This window comes from Brugia malayi (genome assembly GCF_000002995.4).
Source record: "Brugia malayi strain FR3 genome assembly, contig: Bm_v4_Chr3_scaffold_001, whole genome shotgun sequence".
NCBI classification, from domain to species: Eukaryota; Metazoa; Nematoda; class Chromadorea; order Rhabditida; family Onchocercidae; genus Brugia; species Brugia malayi.
Window position 1 is genome coordinate 2912525 of NW_025062477.1, and position 21916 is coordinate 2934440.

General features: G+C 28.8%; 3 protein-coding genes across 3 annotated transcripts; all 3 read left to right on the top strand.

Annotated features, from left to right (window-relative positions):
* Positions 1-125: 125 nt before the first annotated feature.
* Positions 126-4538, top strand: Bma-cpt-2 (Choline/Carnitine o-acyltransferase family protein; the record flags this gene model as incomplete). Its single annotated transcript, XM_001895314.2, has 13 exons — positions 126-187; positions 455-574; positions 686-777; positions 861-1024; positions 1278-1411; positions 1583-1785; positions 1914-2038; positions 2249-2400; positions 2578-2777; positions 3069-3310; positions 3552-3693; positions 3872-4113; positions 4458-4538. The coding sequence occupies 13 exons, from the start codon at positions 126-128 to the stop codon at positions 4536-4538; spliced, it is 1959 nt and encodes a 652-aa protein (XP_001895349.2).
* A 417-nt stretch (positions 4539-4955) lies between these two features.
* Bma-nuaf-3 (uncharacterized protein) lies at positions 4956-6184 on the top strand (the record flags this gene model as incomplete). The annotated part of the gene is made up of 3 exons (XM_043079832.1): positions 4956-5055; positions 5264-5611; positions 5874-6184. 3 exons carry the CDS (start codon positions 4956-4958, stop codon positions 6182-6184), a joined length of 759 nt encoding a protein of 252 aa, XP_042935766.1.
* Positions 6185-7328: 1144 nt separating this feature from the next.
* Positions 7329-12968, top strand: Bma-prmt-9 (Uncharacterized protein; the record flags this gene model as incomplete). The annotated part of the gene is made up of 12 exons (XM_001895312.2): positions 7329-7599; positions 8221-8326; positions 8795-8944; positions 9272-9404; positions 9601-9720; positions 9837-9942; positions 10090-10309; positions 10595-11262; positions 11641-11720; positions 11798-12058; positions 12286-12351; positions 12696-12968. The coding sequence occupies 12 exons, from the start codon at positions 7329-7331 to the stop codon at positions 12966-12968; spliced, it is 2454 nt and encodes an 817-aa protein (XP_001895347.1).
* Positions 12969-21916: the final 8948 nt, after the last annotated feature.

Genomic DNA, 21916 nt, shown 5'->3' on the forward strand with positions numbered 1-21916 from the left:
TAAGATTATCCATGAGTAACAAGGTTGAAGAGAGTTAGGAAGTCATACGTGCATCAAAAGAAATATGCAATGCACTGATATTATAGCTGATCTTAGGCTTTTATTTTAAATCGGTTTGTCTAACTATGCAAGCGTTACGGAAAGGGATTTCATTGATTCGACTGCGCGAAATGTCAACAAGCTGTGTGTAAGTCAAATTACTGAATATATGTAGTTGTGCTAAAGAGAGAATTCGGAATTTGCACTTTCCACTTCTGAATATTTCATTTTTAAAAAAATCGTGTGAAATATCTGTACATATTTTTTCATCCATCAAAAGCACAAGAAGGAAATATATACATAAAGAGTAACAGCAGGCTGTTAAATTTTCGTTTATCGCATTTTACTGCGGTATTCGCTGTATTTTGGACATTTTTTATTCCATTTAATCGTTATTCATCGAAAAAATTTACAGTGCTCAAAAATTAAGTGGTGATAACTATCAATATGTTCACAAAAGCGATATTCCAACTTATCATTTCCAACGAAGTCTTCGACGATTACCAATTCCAAAACTTTCAGATTCGTGTCGCAGGTAGCTTTTTTTAAAGACACAGTGTTTAATGTAATTGTAATTTTACCGTTTAATGAGATGAATATTTTTAAGTTATATAAAAATATTTCGAAACAGCTCTTTATTTTTCAGACTCACCGAATCTGCAGAAGCCATACTACCAAAGGGAGAATTAGAGTTGCTGAAAGAGTTGGTAAAAGATTTTGCAGCACATGATGGTCCTGGTAAGTATATATTTTGTGAAATTTAATTTAGCTCTTGTATGTGTAGACTTTTCTTATAGATAATAAAACGCTGCTGTTTTCAGAATTACAAAGAGAGCTCATATTACATGATAAACGGAATCTGCATACAAGCTTCATATCAGAACCGTGGTTTGACATGTACCTTAGCGATCGCCTTCCATGTCCCATTAATTATAATCCATTCATGGTTTATGCTCCAGATCCAGATCCAGTTTATAATGACCAGGTAATAATCAGTCTCAATGAATTGCTCAATTTCAGTTTTACTGATTAAGCAAGAATCGCTGGTTATTAACCCAAGTCTGTTCAGTCAGTTTAACATATATCTCTTTAGCTACACTCCAATTGTGAATGTATATTGAGCCGTTTTATTAGCACAGCCGTTTGGTGAATATTTGCTGTTCTTGCTAAATTAGTTTGATACTGAGACAATTTTTTGGTGGTTACATTTGAATGAGATATTTTGTTACTTATTTTAGCTTACTCGCGCAACAAATCTAATTATTTCGTACGGTCGTATTAAGCGTGCGCTAGATGCAGAATGTTTAGCGCCTGAAATATACTACATGAATCCCAAGACTGCCACTTCAACACCATTCAGATGGGTTTGCAAGTTAGTTTATTTTCATATTATGTTAAGGTTTCTTCTCCGTAATTCGTAAAAGACTATGATGTACTATTCTATTTTCTAATTTATAAAGAATTTTTTATGTATGGATGAGTGAAAAAGTGATGCAAGAAATATGTTTTTGCAAATAATAGACATAATTGTGAAACTTTCTAGAAACTTGCCAGAAAATTTACGATGGTACGGTGCAGCTGCTTTTGGTGCATTTCCGTTGGACATGAGCCAGTACAAATCACTTTTTGGCGGTACACGTATTCCACAAAAAGAGAAGGATTGGCTTATGCGTTGTGCTGATTCTAAACATTTTATTGTCTTACACAGAGGAAGAATTTATTCCGTTGATTTGTTTGACAAAAACGGTATGTTCTTAGCTGAAATAAGCAGCTCAAGAATTATATGTCAAAAATGATATAAATGCATTATTTAGTATCTGGAAATAACCTGTATTTACTTGCATTATATTATTTTTACCAGTTTATATTCACAGGTTCAATTGTTCCTGCAGAACAAGTTCAGGCTTGCCTGTCCATCATATTATCCGAACAGAGCAACCTAAAATCGGAAGAATGCGTAGGATCTTTAACTTCACTTGAACGCGACCAGTGGGCAAAAGTCAGGTTTTCTTATACAGTTTGTCTTCGCCAAAATCCTCCATAATAGTTCATTTTTCATCAGAATTATTTTGAATAATTATTATTTACTATTCGATGGTGAAAACTATCACTGTAACTCAACACAGTTCAGTATGTGATGTACTTTGTCTACGGAAGACAGTGTTGACGATGGAAAAATGAATTTGTAATAATTGAAAATATATTTTAGGCTCGTTCTGAGTTGTCTTCAATTGGCAATAATTCGGCAAGTTTGGCGCTAATTGACAATAGTTTGTTTGCCCTTTGCCTGGATCCACCGAGAAGTGATAATTTAGATCAACTGGCTGAGAGCTTACTAAGTGGTGGTGACGCTAGGAACAGGTTTGAATTTATAAAGATTTCATGAATTTTTAATGCAGAACAAGCCGGCTACTTTTTGTTACAACGGTAGTTCTAATGTTTATTACAATTAATGAATTGAAATTTAAGCGAAATAAGCAAGATAGGTGCTGTGAGGATGTTTGAGTATCTCACTGATGTTTTTAAAATATATTTCAGATGGTTCGACAAATGCTTCCAATTAATAGTTGATGCACAAGGTACAGCTGCGATAAATTTTGAACATAGCTGGGGTGATGGTGTTGCTGTACTTCGTTTAATGGAAGAATCATTCCGTGATGCGAAACAAAATCATTTTGTACATCCCAAAGAAACCTTCAATGCCACAGCATATTTAGGAAGTCATTTACGACCAATTGGTGAGTACTTTTTTTAAATATCTTAACTATCTTACAGACTTCATTTTGACTGACTTTTTAGAATTCTAGAAAGCAATATTTTATGATGGAGAAAGACAGCAAACAACGGTTTGATTTTATGGAAGAACACGTTTTATGATTTGGAATTGCGGAAAATTTTTGTATCGTAAGAACATTAAGCACTTATCATTAAAAAGTATAGTATATGTTATGCCACTCATACAGATTGCTTTACAGTTTTGATTTTTATTATTCCTTAAAATTTTTGATAGACCACGAAATATTTTGCAGACTTCATATTGACTGATTCAGTACGTCAAAAGATTCAGGAAGCTCAAGCAAAACATGTTGCGACAGGGTCCAGAATATGTTACAGTTCTGCAGAATATTTTGATCTAAACCGACAAACTATCAAACGATCAAAGCTTTCACCGGACTCTGTTATACAATTAGCAATCCAGCTGACTTTTTATAAGCTCTTTAAGGAATTCGTTCCATCTTACGAATCTTGCAGTACTGCAGCTTTTCTAAAGGTAAGGTTAAGCTTATTTCATAACCTCTCAAAATTCTCTCACAGCTCTCTGTACCTCTCTCTCTCTGTATAATAATGATTGCTGATTGCAATGACAAGTAAAAATTGACTCTCTTTTAGACTTTAGTACGCTTTGACTGGACATAGAAATACACTTTACTTTTATATTACTGTTAGAAATACAACACGACACTTGTAAAATGCAGTTCCTAGTGAGATTAAGATTTTGTGATGCATTTTAGGGACGAACAGAATGTGTACGTTCAGCAACATCTGCTACGACTAATACAGTTCTAGCGATTGAAAGTAACAAAGGTAATATTGGAGAACTTCTGAAGAAATGTTCTGCAGTGCATTCACAACTAGTGAAAGAAGCTGCAACAGGTAATTGATTCAATTGATAATGCTGCAGTTTTTAAAAGATAGCTATATTATTTATTTTATCAATTCAAAATTTGGAATTGGTTGTATTATTTATTTTATCAATTCAAAATTTGGAATTAGCTGTATTATTTATTTTATCAATTCAAATCAATTTTATTAATGCATACTTTCGTTGAAGGGCAAGGTTTTGATCGTCATTTAATGGGTTTACGCTGTACCGCTGAACGACTTGGTTGGTTGCAGCCAAAATTATTCAGTAGTGATATATACAAATATATGAATCGTTTCATCCTGTCAACATCAACTCTCTCCACAGAAACTATCACAATTGGTGGATTTGGGCCGGTTGTTCCTGATGGTTTTGGTATCGGTTACAATGTACTTAACAGTAAAATGGGTGCTCTTATTTCATCTTATAAGGTAGATGTTTGCTAAAAGCAATTTCCATCCTATTTTACAAGCATATTTTGTAGTAACATAAGCGGAAATGAAGATATTTTTAATATACATTTTGTGAGCGACAGGAAATTTCCTTCCAAGGAAAATATCAAATTGTTTGATCATGACAGTCTAGTTAGTAAGTGGTAGGAGACCAATTTATAACCGGTTTCAGTTAAATGAAAATTAAATCTTTGCTGAAAAGTCAGAACTGTTATTTTGAATTTTTAATTTCATCTAGTGTCTTCAACAAGGTAAAGAAATAATCTGTATTGAAAATTTTTTTCACTTTCACACTATTTGTTTTTTTTTTTTTTTTTTTTCAGGATCAACGTAGTGCAGATGCATTTGCAGATTCACTTGTGGAAAGTTTGGATATTTTGAAAAATATAATCATTAAGCAATAAATTGTGATAAATTGTCTTTCATTCTTTTAATCTGTGATAGCCTGAATTGAACGGAATCCGGTAGTGCTTCTGTTTTTATTCCAGGCCAATAAATAGTGCATAAAGATTGTTTTCTTATTTTCCAATTTCGGGTATTGTACTCCTAAATTTGTGCTTCATAATTAGTTATTTAAACTTATCGTGGCAAATCGAATAATCTAAGGAAATAGTACTTTGTTTTGGTTCCTACGGTATTATGACATTCCTCTTGTATCAGGAAAAGTTTACAATTTTGATATGTCCTTTAGAGTTTCTGAAATAAGAAACGAAGATTGCAGACTCTTGTCAGTTGCTTTTAAAAATCAAGAAGATGAAGAAATAGCAAATGATTATAGATGAGCTTAATTATAGAAGGCATTTTCGATTCGAGGAATTGTAATGTTAAAGCAAAGGCACTTTTTGTTGCGTCAGTTGCGACTATTCTCATCTAATTATAACAATCGTGAAATATTAACTGATTATCATTACACTCCTTTTGGTAAGTTTGATTTTTTCTACTTTTTCGGAGCATTCATCCATGATTGAAATCTAAAATTTGATATTTTTAATTTGACTTCATAACAAATAATTTGATATTCCATAGCTCTTTTCACATTTTAACCAAATTTCTTGGGTAAGGAAAGTTTTTTGTATTGTCAGGATATGGAATTAGCATTGAAGAAGTAAAACTCAAGTCTCTGTTTCAGATGACAATGATCAAGGACCAAGGACTAGTTTATCACGTTTAAACGATGAGATGCTGCAATGTCAACAGATTGGTATTGGAAGTATCAGTAAGTATGGTTTTCGTTTATACGACGGTCAATTTCTCTATGGTCCGATTGCAATTTTTCCGAAAGCTGTACTCTCATGGCGTATTCTTACACCAGATGATATTACTCCCGAATCAATACAATTCTTTGCATTGCTTGAACCAAAGTTAGATGTACTGGTAGTTGGACCAGGAGATCGTCAACATGTCGATCCCGTCCGGAGACGAATTGCCCCTTTTTTATCTAAACATAAGATTGGACTCGAAATCATGCATTCGGCAAGTTATTCTTTACAGACCGTGATATTTTTTTTCCGAACATTTTCTATTTAAGTTTTAGATACAGTTTCTTCTGTGATTTTAACAAAATAATTTCTCATCATTCTTAATACTGAATCTTTGTATATACGTATTCTGTGATAACTTCATCTTCACATTCCATAAATGATTTTTTTCACTATTATTTCATCGATTATATTTGCCATTCAACTATCTGTTTTGTCATCATCAGTTGATCTTGAAACCTTTGATTTTTTTTTAGGAAGAAGCAGCAATGTTGTTCAATATACTGAATATTGAATACCGTTGTGTGGCTGCAGCACTTTATCCACCAGATGATTTGCTGGTAACGACAAATGACCAAAGACGTCTGATGAATATGTATGGGGAACCGTTAAGTCAGACTACGGATATGGGTAGTAATATCGATGATAAGTTGAAATTGGCAAAGAAAGCGATGCGCAAGTATTTGTCGGAAAGTGAAATAAAGAAATTGGATAACTTGCAAACTTCGAGATTTCTGATGCCAGGAGAGAGCGATGATAAGAGTAATGAAAAATCGGGGAGAAAAAAATGACCTTTGCTAAAAGAAGAGTGATAAACAGTAAAGGGTTTAAGTAATACGTTTACTTATAGTCTGAAAGTTACATGAGAGGCGTACTACATAGAATTTCTAAGATATCCGTTCAGATAAAATAAAAAATCACGATTCGTTTTACTGCGCTGATTATTCTGAAAAACATTCGTTTTTCTTTTATCACACGCAACACAACTTAACTATAGTCGTGCATAAAACTTTGCACTTAGTTTTTAACTTATCCGGATAGATATGCACCGAAACATTTCTACATAATGATTGTTGATAAGATTATTGCATTGTTTAAGTGGTAATTGTTTAAGCAACTATTTCATAAAATCTTATGAAGCAACCGCTTCATAAGATGGCAAAACAATAATATGATTAATTATTGTTGATATGGTTATATAAGGAGCAATATTTGTCTTCTGTTACATTCTTAGTGAGTACGGTTCCTTATCTTGGTGCAACAGGAATAAAAGGTTTAATTTTGATGTTTTAATAGGACGGGTGAACAAATAGGGTACAATGTATTCATGTATGATAATGATGTAAATAAATAGTTGCATGAATAAAAAGTATTTTAAAATTATTAGCCTAATTCATTTGATGTTTTGAAGACTTCTTTTTTCATATATTTTATTTTTCTTCACGTTTAACGTAAAGCGTTTAATGGTGTTTATAATGAGATAATAATGGAAACTGGTAATTACCAGAAAGATTGGATCTTTAATTCTTAACACTAGAAAATTAATCAATTGCTAGTGATTATATGGGAAGGAACTATTGACTTCGTTGATAAAATATACCATTTATTTAAAATGAAAAATAGCCTTTTTTTATTAGGAAAAAAGTATGGAGCTTAATATAAATAGTTATGTTTCATAAACAACATTAGAAAAAGGCAAGGTTTGAGTGATAGTCATAATTTTTTCTTCAAATCAGGTTATTGATTACTTATTCGTAAGATTTTGAACATTTTTGTTTCATTCTTGGGACACGTTGTACTCTCGGTTGTACTTTTTATAAATTGTTAATAGTGTTGAACGAAGAATTGTAATAAGGATCAACGATTGTTTGATTCACTTTCAAAAGTATTTAGTTAGTTGCATGACAATATGCTAAAATTTGATTTTAGAACTGAATGAGATTGGCTTTATGGGAAGCACGGCATGCAGCCGCGCTAAAGAATTATGATGATGCGGCTCGATTCTACATGACCTTATTCAATGACCTGGAGTTAGAAGAGCGACGAAAATATCTGGATGAATTTGTTGCTGTATTAGAGGAGATGGGTTCAGCTAATGCTGGTAGTGATTATTCGAAACAAATTATGTTATTACTTCAGAGTCGAGTACTATTTCCACATGAAGCTACCGTTCTGAATGCATCGGCTAAGTTTTTTTTTGTTGTAGGTAAGTTAACTTTTGTTATATATGTTAATTAAAAGTTAATCTTTTGTCGATGCCTAAGCTTGAGTTATTGTGTGTGGGAAGCTATGTAGAAGATAACTTTATGAAACATATGAATTGAGATGGTTCAACATCCCATATTAATGTTTGCGTTTGCAAATCAAATTTTAATAAATCATTGTATGTTCTGAATTTATGATATATTTGTAAATTATAACTATGAATTATAAATTAATTATTGTTCTTATTATAAACTGTTAAAATTGACATGAAAAAAGTATTACATATTGTATAGTTCAAGTTATAAATCAAACTGATAATAACATCACATTTGTCTTACACTGATTGGGACCTTCCTGGTGTCATAGAAATGATGCTTTGGACCTTCCTGGTGTCATAGAAATGATGCTATGTCAAATTTATGGCATAAAAATTTTGAATTTTGGATTTATGTTTAGACTGAGATGATATGCTTCTTTCAATAGGTATATCTGTCCACAGTTCTCCAAAACAACTAGATAGATATATATTTTAATTCAGTTATACAAATATATATATATATATATATATATATATATATATATATATAGACAACTTCAACAATACTCGATATATTAAATTTAGGGCGACTATTGGAAGCTTTTGATTTTGCTCAGGAAGCAGTAAGTGGAAGCGAAGGTCTATCACATATTTATGCACTTGTAAACTTGGAAAATATTAAATCGAATATGTAAGTCATTTAAAGAGTATTAAAGAGTACGAATATGTAGGTTTATTTATTAATTTTTGTTGTTATTGTTCTCTCTCAGAAGTATTGTCCAGTTATTTTGTGTATATATGCCAAAGATAATACTCAGTCCTTACTTTATATTTTCGGATGACATCAATATACTTATGATAAGCTATTTGGTAAGCTATATGTGATCTCTCCCAAACATCTCATTTGATCAGTTTTCACTTCACTATAATTAATCGAAATTATTAGCAGCTGAATAATAGTTGAGATAATTTAATATCAATGGTTTTTATCGAAATTCGTTTATATTTTGCGTTTATATTTGTAGTTGCTAGCATACCTAAACACATGCCATATTTGATGATGGTAACTTTGCTGATAACTTTCATAGTTCGTAGATTTAATTGGTTTATTTGATGTAATGTTTGATAGCTTTAAAGATCATTTTTCTTTTTTTTGCAGTATGGATCAATGGCATTGGGCTATGTTGAATGATATGAACCGTAATGCTGCTTATGCAAGTGCTATAGAACTTGTTGCTAACTGGAGACCGGAAAGTCGTGTTCTCGATTTGGGTACGGGCACTGGTTTGCTCACATCAATTGCACGCAGGTTATGCTTTCACTTAATAAATTCTACAGCAAGACTTAGTTCTTGGTAATTAATTTAGTTTATGAAATTTAAAAAAAGATTCATTACAATCTATATGGGTTACAATTTTCAAACTGTGGCGCAACTTTGCTATTGCACGCCTTTTAACCTATGCTTAGCCTAATCATAATTTAAACTTCGAATACGTTGGCGGTCGAATTTACAGCATAATCTATAAGCGTCAAAAAAAATTTAATGCAAAGTTTTCGAAAATAGCATTTCCATGTTTTTTAGATAGATAATTGTAAAGGTAGAGTTTTTTTTTTTTTTTAATAATTAACATTAAAGGCACTTCAAACGTGATGTTTATTGTTGTGAAGTTGATCTAAATATGTGCGACATTGCTGAGAAAATACTGAATGAAGCAGTAATCCGCAAGCATTCTTCGGAGATTATCCTAGAGGATATTGGCTCTGAAAAGGTAATTGTTGCTTTTGGTGAAATTTTTGAATAAATTTGTGCAGATTTTACAAAGATGTTCTGCAAACTTATTAGTTCGAAATTTTAATGAAAATTTTGAAAGAAACTCGAAACATGAGCGTTAAATCATTCAATTTGGTTTTAAGTTATTCATCATACATTTGTTAATTTGATTTCTTTATATAGAGAAATTTCAGATCGATGTAGTAATTACCGAGACAATGGACTGTGGCTTATTAGGAGAAGGTATTGCATGTTCATTATATGATATACATACACGAATCTTGTCATCATCACCGGTTATTGTTCCTAGATGTGTAAGAGTTTTGCTTCATAAACTTTTTGCTCCTAATATTCTAAAAAATATAATATTCATGCACGTTTTAAATTTTATCTTATTATTTTTGAATGGAAAAAGATTACAATCTTGCAGGCAACAGTGTATGCTTGTATCATTGAGAGTACAGCCATAATGGATGAACATGTGTCAGTTTTCTGTGGATGTCGCTTTGCTTCCGATAGCGTTACTGCATCTTACGGTATGTTTTTTTTTTTTTTTTTTCGTATTTATATTAAATTATTTCTTGAATAATTTAATATTGCATATTTCCGTCGTTTTCTTATTCGTTAGGAATGCTTGTAATTAGTTTGCAGTTTAACTCCAAGCCATTTCTAATTAATTATAGATACTTCTGGAACATTAGGTGAGCTTGAACCATATTGGTGTTGTTCAGCGGCTGAAATTCGCGGAGGATACAAAATTTTAAGCAAAACTATTGAAATATTTGCTGTCAATTTTGACAGTCGTGCAGAGCTGTATAAGATTGTTAACACTGGTATCACAGAGCTACGAATGACTCCCATAATACGTGATGGCACTGCCCATTGCATCATGGCTTGGTTCAGGTTTGTTCTTTGACTGCATTGAGCATTTACTAGAAACACTGTTTAATTTGGATAAAATAAGTCCTCAATTGAAATTTTGATTATTTTTTGGAGCAAAACGCAAAAGAAGAAAAAAATTAAAAGAAAAAATTAACGGAAAAAAGAAAGATGGTACCATCTGTTTGAATTACATTAATAGTAAATTTTCTTTTTTTTCACTCCAAATTAATTATCACATTAACCAAAATGTGATAATTAAGCTTCTTGAAGCTTCTAATGTTGAATAATATTTGGAATTTTTTTAAGCTGTTTATTGTTTCCTGGTGCACCACTTCTCAACACAAGTCCAGAAACAACCGGTTGTTGGCAGCAAGCATTATATCCCTTACCAAAACCAATGAGCTTACATCGAGGCTGCATTTGTACATTGAAAATTAAAGCTTACAAAGATCAATTGTTGTGTGCTCTAAGAGATATTGTTATTCCGGAAGATCCTGAAATTGCTGAAAATGTAGAAGAGCCATGCAGTAGTGACAATGGTAACAACACACTATTGAAAGGAAAGAATGTGGAACAAGAATCAAAAACTGACAAAGACGAAAGCTCTGTACTGCCATCGAAACGGAGCAGGCATGATAGCGACACAAGTACCAGTATGATAATTAGTTATAAGAATTATGCATCACCGGATACTATTATTGTTCTACCTAATAACGATTTCCCAATGATGAATGACAGTCAACTAATACATTTTTTCAAGCGTAGTTTGGCTGATATTAAACGGCAAGATGAAATGTTAAATCGAGACCGGGATTTCTACGTCCTTGATATAGCTAATTTGGGTGCACTATCGATAGCTTTGGTGAATGCTTTTCCGGAAGTGAAATTTAGTTGTTATAACAATGATGCCCATAAATTGGTTCATCTTTTCTCTCCCCATACCCACAATTTTGGAGCATTCCCAGACAATCAGGGTTAGTTGTTTCCTTTTTTATATCAGTTTATTTTCAATTTTTTTATCACTTTTTTTTTGTCAATTTATCAATGTTTCCTTTTTTCCTTTTTTTCTTTTTTTCTTTTTTTATCAGTTTTATTGGTTCAATAAAACGGAAGCAACTAAGCGAAACTTCCTGGTAATTCTTGTTTGTTCCTTATGTATTTGGGTTATTATTTGAAGATAACACTGAATAAGTGAATAATTTTCTTTCACCTTGTAGATTTATTCTAAAAACTTTTGTGTTTTGTATCTTTTTCCACTTGCAAATGTTAGATTAGGTATAATGAAGGAGAGATTAGTGATCGTTATGCCAGTTTCATTTATTTTATTATCTATTAATTTTCAAGTACTTCAGATTCTCTCTTGACAGATGGAAGTATAACTGAGAATGGCTATCCGCTGATATCATCTAAGCCACCTCGTACTTATTTTGAGGTAATATTCTTTTTAAAAAGATGTGTAGTTTTACAGTTCACTGTTTTTACTTTTCTCCATCACTTCATTTCTTGTAGGATGCTGAATGTTCGGATGTACTAATATGTTGCCCAGTTAGTTCTCATGGGTTTCTTCTGGAAACATCGCTAAATCGTATACTCAGTTTCCGCCTTTCAAATGGACAAGCGCACATTATTCCAGCAAAAATTTCGGTTATGGGTCAAATTGTGAGTTGTCCCGATATTGTCAAGCGATGCAAACCATGTCCTTCGGCATATCAAGGAGTTGACCTCTCAGCAATCAATGATCTCGCTATTTCATTTTATTATGACATTGAGGTATTTTGGATTCTCACGTTAAATGTAGCTCACTTCTGTTTTGAAATTTTATTATTTAAGAAAAACTTGACTGTTTGTTTGAAGCTTATGAAAAGGACAGCTTTTATTTCTGAAGTTTAATTGGTTGTTTTAATAATGATCTCCATATCTGCAACTTTAGCATATTACCAGATAATCCAGACTAAACACTATTCTTATTAATTCAAATGCATTCTGCTTTATTTCAGCTTTCCGTTTTGAACCATGAAGTATTTTCTGATCCATTTGAACTTATGGCCTTGCGATTTGACAAGGTTCAAGTTCTTTTATTTGTTAAAATACGCCGTCGTCAAAGCGCTACCATTAAGACGATAGTGTAAATAATGAAAACTGTCTCTTTTCCAAAACAATTTTCATTATTTACAAAATTTATCAAATTCTTAGAACTAGAAAAAAAAAACATTGGGAAAAACTTAGAAGAAATAGGAAAAAAAAATTTAAACAAACTGTTTTCTCGTGTACTATGACATGTTTATGTAGTAGTCTCATCCTACTTGTTAGTCAACAGATGTGTTATTCAGTTGGATGAGATAAATTTCTGAATGTTAACTGAAACCATAAATGATCATAGTTCGGCTCATCTGTGATTTATTTGCAGCCAATGCCAGTAAACCCATCGGAAATGCCGGAATTTGTTTGCCTTACCGAAGCACCATCGGAAGCCATTATTAATGCTGATGGTGTAGCGGAAGGTTTACTATTTTGGTTTGATGTCGAAAGTGGCAAACAGTTGTACAGTACTCGATCTTCCAACACCCTTGCTCGTTGCGCCTTATATTTATTTGATGCAGGTCGTAAAGTATCAAAAAATGATCGTATCGCCATCAAATCATCCAACTATCATGGCAATTTCGCCTTTGAAGTATTGTGATGTAATGAAGACATCTAACCTCGTAATAGCATTACAAATCAGTTTAAGATTAATTGTTACGGCTAATTGTAATTATTCCTGAAATATTTTCTGTTCTAATAATAAAGATCATTTTATTAAAATTTGTTTCCAGTCATAAATTACATAAGTAATTTAATTAAATAATTATGAGATTCATATATCTATAAAAGGACTAAATATATCTCTCCTTTCATATTTCTCAAAAAATTGTTCAATGATGGTCTCATACGCGTCCTAGCCAGTACTAAACCAAAAAGGTTTATCAACATGTAGTTATTCACATACAGTATTAAAATTTAATAACTAAATTTTTAATTAACCATATCACGAGATCTGTTACAAAGCCCTTATCAATATATGATTAATATTACTGCTATTGACAATTATTTCAAAAAGTTATTGAAAAATAAACTTTAATTTCAATAAATTTAAGCAGAGAATATTTCTCAAAGACATGATTGCCAATAAATTTAAAAGGTTTGAAAATTAATTTGAGAGAATTATTGTTGGTATGAGCAACAATACTTAATTTTTGTCGAGTAACGATATACTTTGACTAATTGATATCATATCACTAAAATATCGAAATCGTTTATCTATTCTACGTCCAGAGAGAGTATTTTTGCATTTCGATGATAAAAGTATTTGTGTCACTTTATATGCTTTTCATTTTCCTTAAATTTCATCTCCATTAGAAAGTATTGCTGAGAATTGTGAAAATTCGTAGTGTAATCTATCATCTCTTTCTGCTGAAATAAAGTTTTTTTCTTTCTTTAATTGAAATTCACAAATTTTGATTTTGAAAATTTCAGCAACTAGCACTTTAATTTGCTAAAGATGAAGTAATTACTTTGTTTTTAATTAATTATTGTGCATCATAATTGCTAGAATACAATCAGTCATTTACTTATTATTAAATGAAAACTTATTAAATACTTATTAAATATATCTGTTTTTAATTGATGCAATCAATAAGTTTTAATATTAAATTAGATTGATATAACCTTGTAAATATGAAAATGATAAAGACCTACGAGAAATATCTTAAATTGGTGCAATTAATGAAAAAATCTTAAAAAAAAACTTAAAGTATTTATTTTAAGGTTTTTTAGAAAAAGATTATTTATTATAAGTACTAAATGCATGATAATAATTTCTTTAATTGTAACAAGCATGCTAATATGCCTATTATTTCATTTGCTATTATCATCTTATTAAAATTATTTGATCTTTATTTCTAATAAATATGCTTTGAAATAGCTAAATTACATTTGGATAAGATGTTTCTTCAGTACTCAATCGGAAATAGAAGTTCGTTTCATCTGTTTAATATCTTCAGGAGATAAACTTTTTGTAATATTTCCACTTATTTATAAAATATTTGATAGGTATTGATAAATTTAATATATAAATTATAAATTACAAATTATCATTTTTCCACTACTGTGGTTTCTAATTTTTAAAAAAATTTTCAGACTTTCAATTTTCTTTTTCATTGCCATTTTATCTAGAAAATAGACATATAAATCACTGATCTTTTTAATAAAAAATATATAAATTACATAAATTAATGAGAAACGAGCCATTTGACCCATACTTGTAGCCTTATGTTAGCCACCAGAAATCAACCGATGATCAATGAATCGTTTGATCATCGAAAATTATCGATACATAGTCCTATGATCAATGCATCTGGAATTCTTGAAACATTCTCCTGGCCATACTTTATTATCAAATATATTATCACTGTAATTTGATGTATTTAAATCAGATTTTTAAACAAATAAAATATATATTAAATTTTAAAATTTCAATTTTTCAATTTAAAAATTTCAATACTTCAATATCTTTTCATCTGGTGCAATTGTAATAGAAATAATTTGTGATGATTGATCGCTGTTTGTTTGACGTCTTAGAAATCGTTTGAAAATCATTAAAACATTTAATTGCCATAAATTAAATGATCCAAACGCTGTCGTTAAAATGATTATTACTATACATTGCACAAAATACGATATTGTTTTTTTCGTATGAAGTGCTGCAAATAAATCTTAAATTTATCATTCTAATTTTATGATTTCATTCATTTATGATTTATTCTAATTAAAATAATATTTTTTAAAACGAAGTATTTTTAGCTTTAAAAATTCTGTTATTAACTTTCTGAAAATTTAGAAATTCTAAGATCAGTATTACTTTCATAACTTATTATTATTACAAATGTAGAATGCAGCTGATCAGTGAGCTGATGTTAAATAAAAAAATATGATATTTTTCAATTTCACTTCTACTTTCCAAAATAAAAAGAAATTAAATGATCAGATGGAATTTTCCCGATCATAGACTATAAAGTTAAGTTCAGGTAAGTTTGCTGTGATTGGCTAAGTACTCCTATTAACTTATTAAGTTAATAAAAAAAAAAAAAAAGTGCATGGCATTTGAATTCTTTTTCTTGCTCTTAAACCATAAAATCAACATCAAACATTTTATCGACTGATCGACTAATTCGAAATTTTTGTAATTTTATAATTTAAAAGACGATTGTTGATAATGCTAAACCTTTAAGACGTACGTGAAACAATAACCTTACTTTGTTTATTAGGTATTTGTAGAATAACGTAAGTTAGATTAAAAATCAAAAAAAAAAAAAAAAAAAAAAAACTGAAAACAATGAGTAATTAGCAAATGGTAGCAAAATTAAGCCTTATTATTTAATAATTAAAGGCTATGATGACAAGCCGAAAATTGGCAATGCGAAGAAATATTTAATAGTTGAATGTTTTTCATGTTCACATCTTTCTTTTGACCTTTAACCTAACTTGCATTATTTCACAAATACTCAACAAATAATTGGTAAAAGGATATTTGAATTACTTTTTCCTAAATGAATTAGAATTATTTAGGTATTTCAGATATTATTAAATAAATTTTCATCACAAACACTCAGAAGTTTTTCTTTCTTATTCTTATTCTTTTTTTTTTTTTTTTGAAAAAAAAAAAAGGTTTTCAATCAAAAAAACTTACTGTCAAATATCCAATTTAAAACCATAATAATATAATTTGGTTTGAAAATGAAGAAATATATGAAGAAAAGATCGAAATACAGCGTAAGAATTAAATGAAACCACTGCAAATATATTATAAGATGAAATTACTTTAAATTTAAGTGAATTTTGAATCAACCAACAACAGTGCATTAATTAATTTAATATAGTTGACATGGTTTTAATATGATTTGATAAGAAATCAACTGAAATTGTATTTTATATCATAATTATCACTGGGATTGATTGTCTCTCATTTATTGTCGTAATATTAATCGATCATAACGCAATTGCTTTGCGATATTCTCAATTTTCTGCGATATCGCAATGAGAATACATATCATTTAATACAATTAATAAATATATTAAATCAATTCTCAGAATGGTACGCATACTAAGCTAAAAACATTTGTTAAACTATTTAATTTAATTATTCGTCTGCTAATTGATTCATCATTAATTGAATTTCTAGTAAGAAATCAATAATTTCAATCAAGATTCAAAAAAAAATAAACTAATTTTCACTCTTAAAAAAATATATTTTGAATATTTCAGATAAAAAAAAAAAAAAAAATTGTATTAATAAATGATCAAATGCAATGGTTCTAATTTCAGGAATAAACGGAACTGATATAAGTGAAAGTGTAATTAAGAAACCGGTTGATATATCTTATCGTTATCATTATCAATGCTCGTCATTGATTCTTATCATATGTTATAACTGATCATGAAATATTATAATTTGCAGTTTCATAGAGCAAATTAGCCTAAAGGTATGTCTAATAGGCGCAATTTGCTGCTCATTTGGTACATTGTCCGAAATAATCATTTTCATTTCCATTATGATTAAAAATAAAAATATAATTGGAAATGGAGAACTTAATAAATTGTTCGAAATTCATTAAAATTATTTCTTTCAGCTGTCATTACTTTCATCATTGATCATTATTACTTTTTTTATGAACAAACTTTCTTATCGTCTTATTATCATAATAAAAATATTTTTTCAATTATTTGAAAATATCTATCAGATAGTACAGAAAATGCTTAATTTTAAAATATTGCAGAAATAAATAAAAACTAATTCAAAAAAAAAAAAAAGAAAAATTTAGAAAGAATTATTATAGAAATTTTACACTAATTACTTACTTAATTTTTTTACAAATTTCAATGTTTGCTTTAATTTTTCTTCAACTTTAAAATAAATATTATTTTAAATATGAAAATTTCATCGTTTTCGTAATATAGATTAAATAAATTGTTAGAAAAAAATTGGGTTTTTGTTTTCAATATGACAAATAAGCAAGCAAATGAAAAAAAAAAATCACATAAATTAATGAATAAGTAAACAAATAAGATAAATAAAAGTTATATAATTGGAATAAATAGATAATTAAAATTATATTATCAGTATGACTCTTGATCTATGATTATTTTTTTTTGAAATAATTATCATGATTTCTTTTTTTTTTCACTCAGATTATTATTTCTGCTTATAGTTTCTAAGATAGCAGTAACTCACCGAAATACCGATCATAGGCCAAAGATAAAAATGTTTTCGTCGTAAAATGCCATAAAGAGTCGTTGAGATTACTGTTATTGGAATTATTATGGCTAGTATAGCTGGTCGAAAATACATGATAATTAATGTTGAAACAGCTAATGTTGATAACAATCCAATTATCACAATCAATTTGATGCTATTCTATAAATAATATTATCCAACAGATTTGATATTATTAAGTTATGTGAAAATATATAAGTTACTTGAAAATATAAATAAATTTTAATTGTTATATAACAATGAAGAAATGTTTATCAGATATATTGTTGAAATAACTTATAATATAAAAGTGATATATCTGATTAAATCAAATATTTCATAAAGAAACTGATAATTTTTTTTTTTTTTTTTGTCAGAATTGATAAAGGAAAAAATGATAAATAACAATTATTAAACATTTTGAATGTATTTACATATTTTTATGAATGGAACGAATAGAATTTAACCAAAACAATTTGTCTTGTAAAAAATAAAATAATATAATTAGTTTAATAAAATATAAAGAAAATAAAAATTTTAAAAAAATACGAAAGAGGAAAAAAAAAAGGAACTAACAAGCAAAGAGAGACAACCGATCGTAGTATCTAAACTTATCATGCTATCACTGCTGATAATATTGTTAACTGTTTCACCGGATCGCACTTTCTTTTTCATCTCAAATTCAAAAGTTCTGATAAGTTAATCTTATGAATAATTTCATTTTTTAATACTATAAAAATTGTACACATAATGCCAAATGAACAACGAATCAGTGATAATAATTATTATTGTTATCAATAGATTATAAGACGAAATATTCGGATTGCTTATTCGATTACAATAGAAAAAGAATTCTAATTTATTAAATAATTTTGCCAGTTTAATTTTCAATTTCCTTTCTTAAAAAGCTATTTTTTAGAAAAAATTGATACAATTATTGTTTATAAAAAACACTGAAGTTGAAATTTTAGTCAACAAATGTCGTTTTTTTTTTTTTTTTTTTTTTTGAAAATACTTTCATGTTCAATTTAAAATGATAATTGGGATTCTTTGATTCTATTATCTTTTGATTTCTTTCTAATTTGATTCCAATACATGAAAGAGACATGAAAACAAGCTAGAAAGTTTTGCACAGAAGGATTTCTAGAAAAATCTAAAAGGTTCCAGTGCATTAGCAATTACTAGCTTCTTCTCTACTGCCATCTTAGCATTCTGATATTAAATTATTGACAATTGTGAAATTTTAAAATTTATTGCTGTAGGCAGATTTGCTACTCTAAATGCAATTAAAGTATTTGAACTGTAATTGGAAAGCACAGTAAGTAAGTTGTGTCCTAGGCCTATTTTATTAAAAAGTATTAAAATTGATTATTCTACCTATTAGTTGATTTGTTTGTATAAAAAATTGAAATAACAATTGAGAAAAAAAAAAAAAAGTTAGAGTATTAACGAAGTATTTCTAACTTTGCCATCCACTGAACTTAATTGATTTAAAATCAAAACTATTCATAGAATAATTAAACTTTATCTTTTATAAAAAAAGCTTATTTCTGAACATAAATGTAACAGTAGAATATGTTATCACTAATAGATACAACGAGAATTATAAAGAGCAAACTTAAAAGATAAGAAGTGCCATTTTAGTTAGTACAAATGCGCCAGACAGGTTCTATGGTTTAGCGCATGTTATATTGAATTTTGTTGTTATATTGGTTGGCGTTGTTGTGTTAGAGAAGATAATGGAGAATTGATAAGAAGTGATTTGTTTGAAAAGGAAATGAAAACTTGAATGTTGCAATTATTATCATTGATATTATCCAGTAGAACTAAACTTTCAAACATTTATAAATTTACCTAAATATACCGCAATTTATCTTGCAAAATTTTAATGAGAAAAACGAAGTTTGTATGAAAAAAGAAAACAGCTTATTTAAATTAAAATAAAGAAATTATTTAAATTTAAGCAGAAAAAACTAAGAATTTAAACAAATTCATTCATAGAACTTCGATAAAATAGCTACTAATTTGTAAGTTAAAAAGCACAAAAGAGAAGAAAAAGAATGGCTGAAAATTATTTCAGTTAGATTGGATTTCATTTTTAAAAAGGAATAGAAATTTTTAAAAATATTTGAAGTTCCATCAAATTATTGTCACATGCAAGAAAAGTTAAATAGAAAATACTTAATATTTAACGAAAGAATTGTGCTTGATGATAAATATAATGGACAAACATGAGATGATAAGAATAAAATTTAATGTCAGGAAAAAATTTTGGAGTGATAACAAAGGATGAAAACAAAATTGAAAAGAATAGATGAATTTATAAAATTAAGATGATTATAGAAGATTTGATGACTTCAGAATATTAAGATGATTATTATTGTTACTGTTTATTATTATTATTGTTACTATTATTATTATTATTATTATTATTGCTATTATTACTTATTATTCAAAATCAAAAATAATTTCTGGAATAAAAAAAGGAAATATTCTGACAATAATTTCTCAGCTTATACAAATTTTTCCCTCACCAAACACATTTTTTTAATTTTCAAATATTCTTACCTTCTTATTGTATTTGGTGAGAAATTTTTTTTTTCCCGAAAATATTGCTCAATTTTCGGCGTTTTCTCTGATAATTATTTTGATAGAAAAAAAATTTTTTTATTTGAAATATGAAACACACATGGAAATGAAATTATTTGCTTCTCAAAAGAATTAGCAAGCAAAAGCATGAAAATGAGACTTTCTTTTTATTCAGTAATATATTCATTTAATTTCATTCCTTATTTAAATTCTATTTAATACAGCGTATTCACATTATTAATAATAGCTGAATTATCAGTTTAATTTAATTAAAAATTCAATTCAATATCAGTTCAAGATATCTTTAAACTAGAAGAAGTTCATACATCAAAAAAAGAAAATCATGGTGAGTGATCAAAGCAAGATCACCAGTACTGGGTTTAGAAAATTTTTTAAACTGATAAAATTTCTTTTTGCCTTTACTGATCTCAATTCTTGGAATACAAACATCATTCAGTTTGAGGTAAGATTCATAAATACAAAATTCGTTGCTTATAGGGAATTCTAGTTTGTTTTATGTTCTTTCCTAATATTTAATCTTTTCTACAATATACCCCACCCGCTTAAATTTGCTTTAAGCAATCCAAATAAGCTTTAATCCTAAAGAAATTCGAAATCTGTCAATCGATATTTATTGATCGGTTTTGAGAGAACTATTTCATTGACGGAAAATAAGTGAACAGATATGAGATTTGGAGAAAGTGTCAGTTATGTTCTTTGCAGCATTCTTTTTAATTTCAGCATGAAATTGAAAATAGTTTTTCTTTTTATGCAAATTTAACAATCAAACGTGTATGTACACGTACATAATTGTATACGTAATTGTTCTAACTCAAAAAGCCTCCCAAAGAAAACGAAAATCAGGAATTAGTGTCAATGATTATTTTTATTGATACTTCGTCATACTAACATCCATAAACTAGTAAGTGACTAAAGTATTCAACTTCTAAACCAACCAATAATCTAATTATCATCAGTAAGTGAGTGTAAACTGTTTACATGCATCTTTGTAAAATTATTCCGAATTTATCTGAAGAATATTACTATTAATCGATGATTATGCGAGAGCTAAAATTCTTGGAACTACTAAATTAATAAATTAAAATCGAAAACTTATATCCTTTTTTTTTTTTTTTTTTTTTTTTTTGACACCAAATCTCAACACCTGAAATTAAGACTTTGCATATAAGTACGAATTATGCGTAGTAACAGCAACAAAATGGAATAACAACAGAACTGATATATCTTAATTATATAAGTTCACAGAGACAAAAATAGATGAAAATAAAACCAAAATTCAATTCAACTTTGACAATTAACAGTAACATTCATATGGGGATCAATTATAATTCAAATCTCGAAAAAGAAATATAAATCTAATCAATTGTCATATGGCAATTTTCATCATATGGAAAATTCACTTCCCAGATTGCTTTTGCTGAGCATTCTATAATTGACATTCCCTGATATTAAGGTTGTAGAAACCACTACAACATTTAAGATATATCATTAAGATATCTTTATAACTTTTGGGAAGATTCGTGAATCATATTTGCTTGTTACAATCAGAATATTAAGTATTCATAGCCCTGTCCATGTCATTGTTTTTTAAATAATTACGCTCTCATCCATCACTATATTCAAAATTTTATTTGTTTCAGAAGATAAAATACTCTGGACTAATGAAAAAAGTTTGTAGTCATAAAAAATTCAAAATAGTGATTCTGGTGGGGAGAACCTATATCATCAAT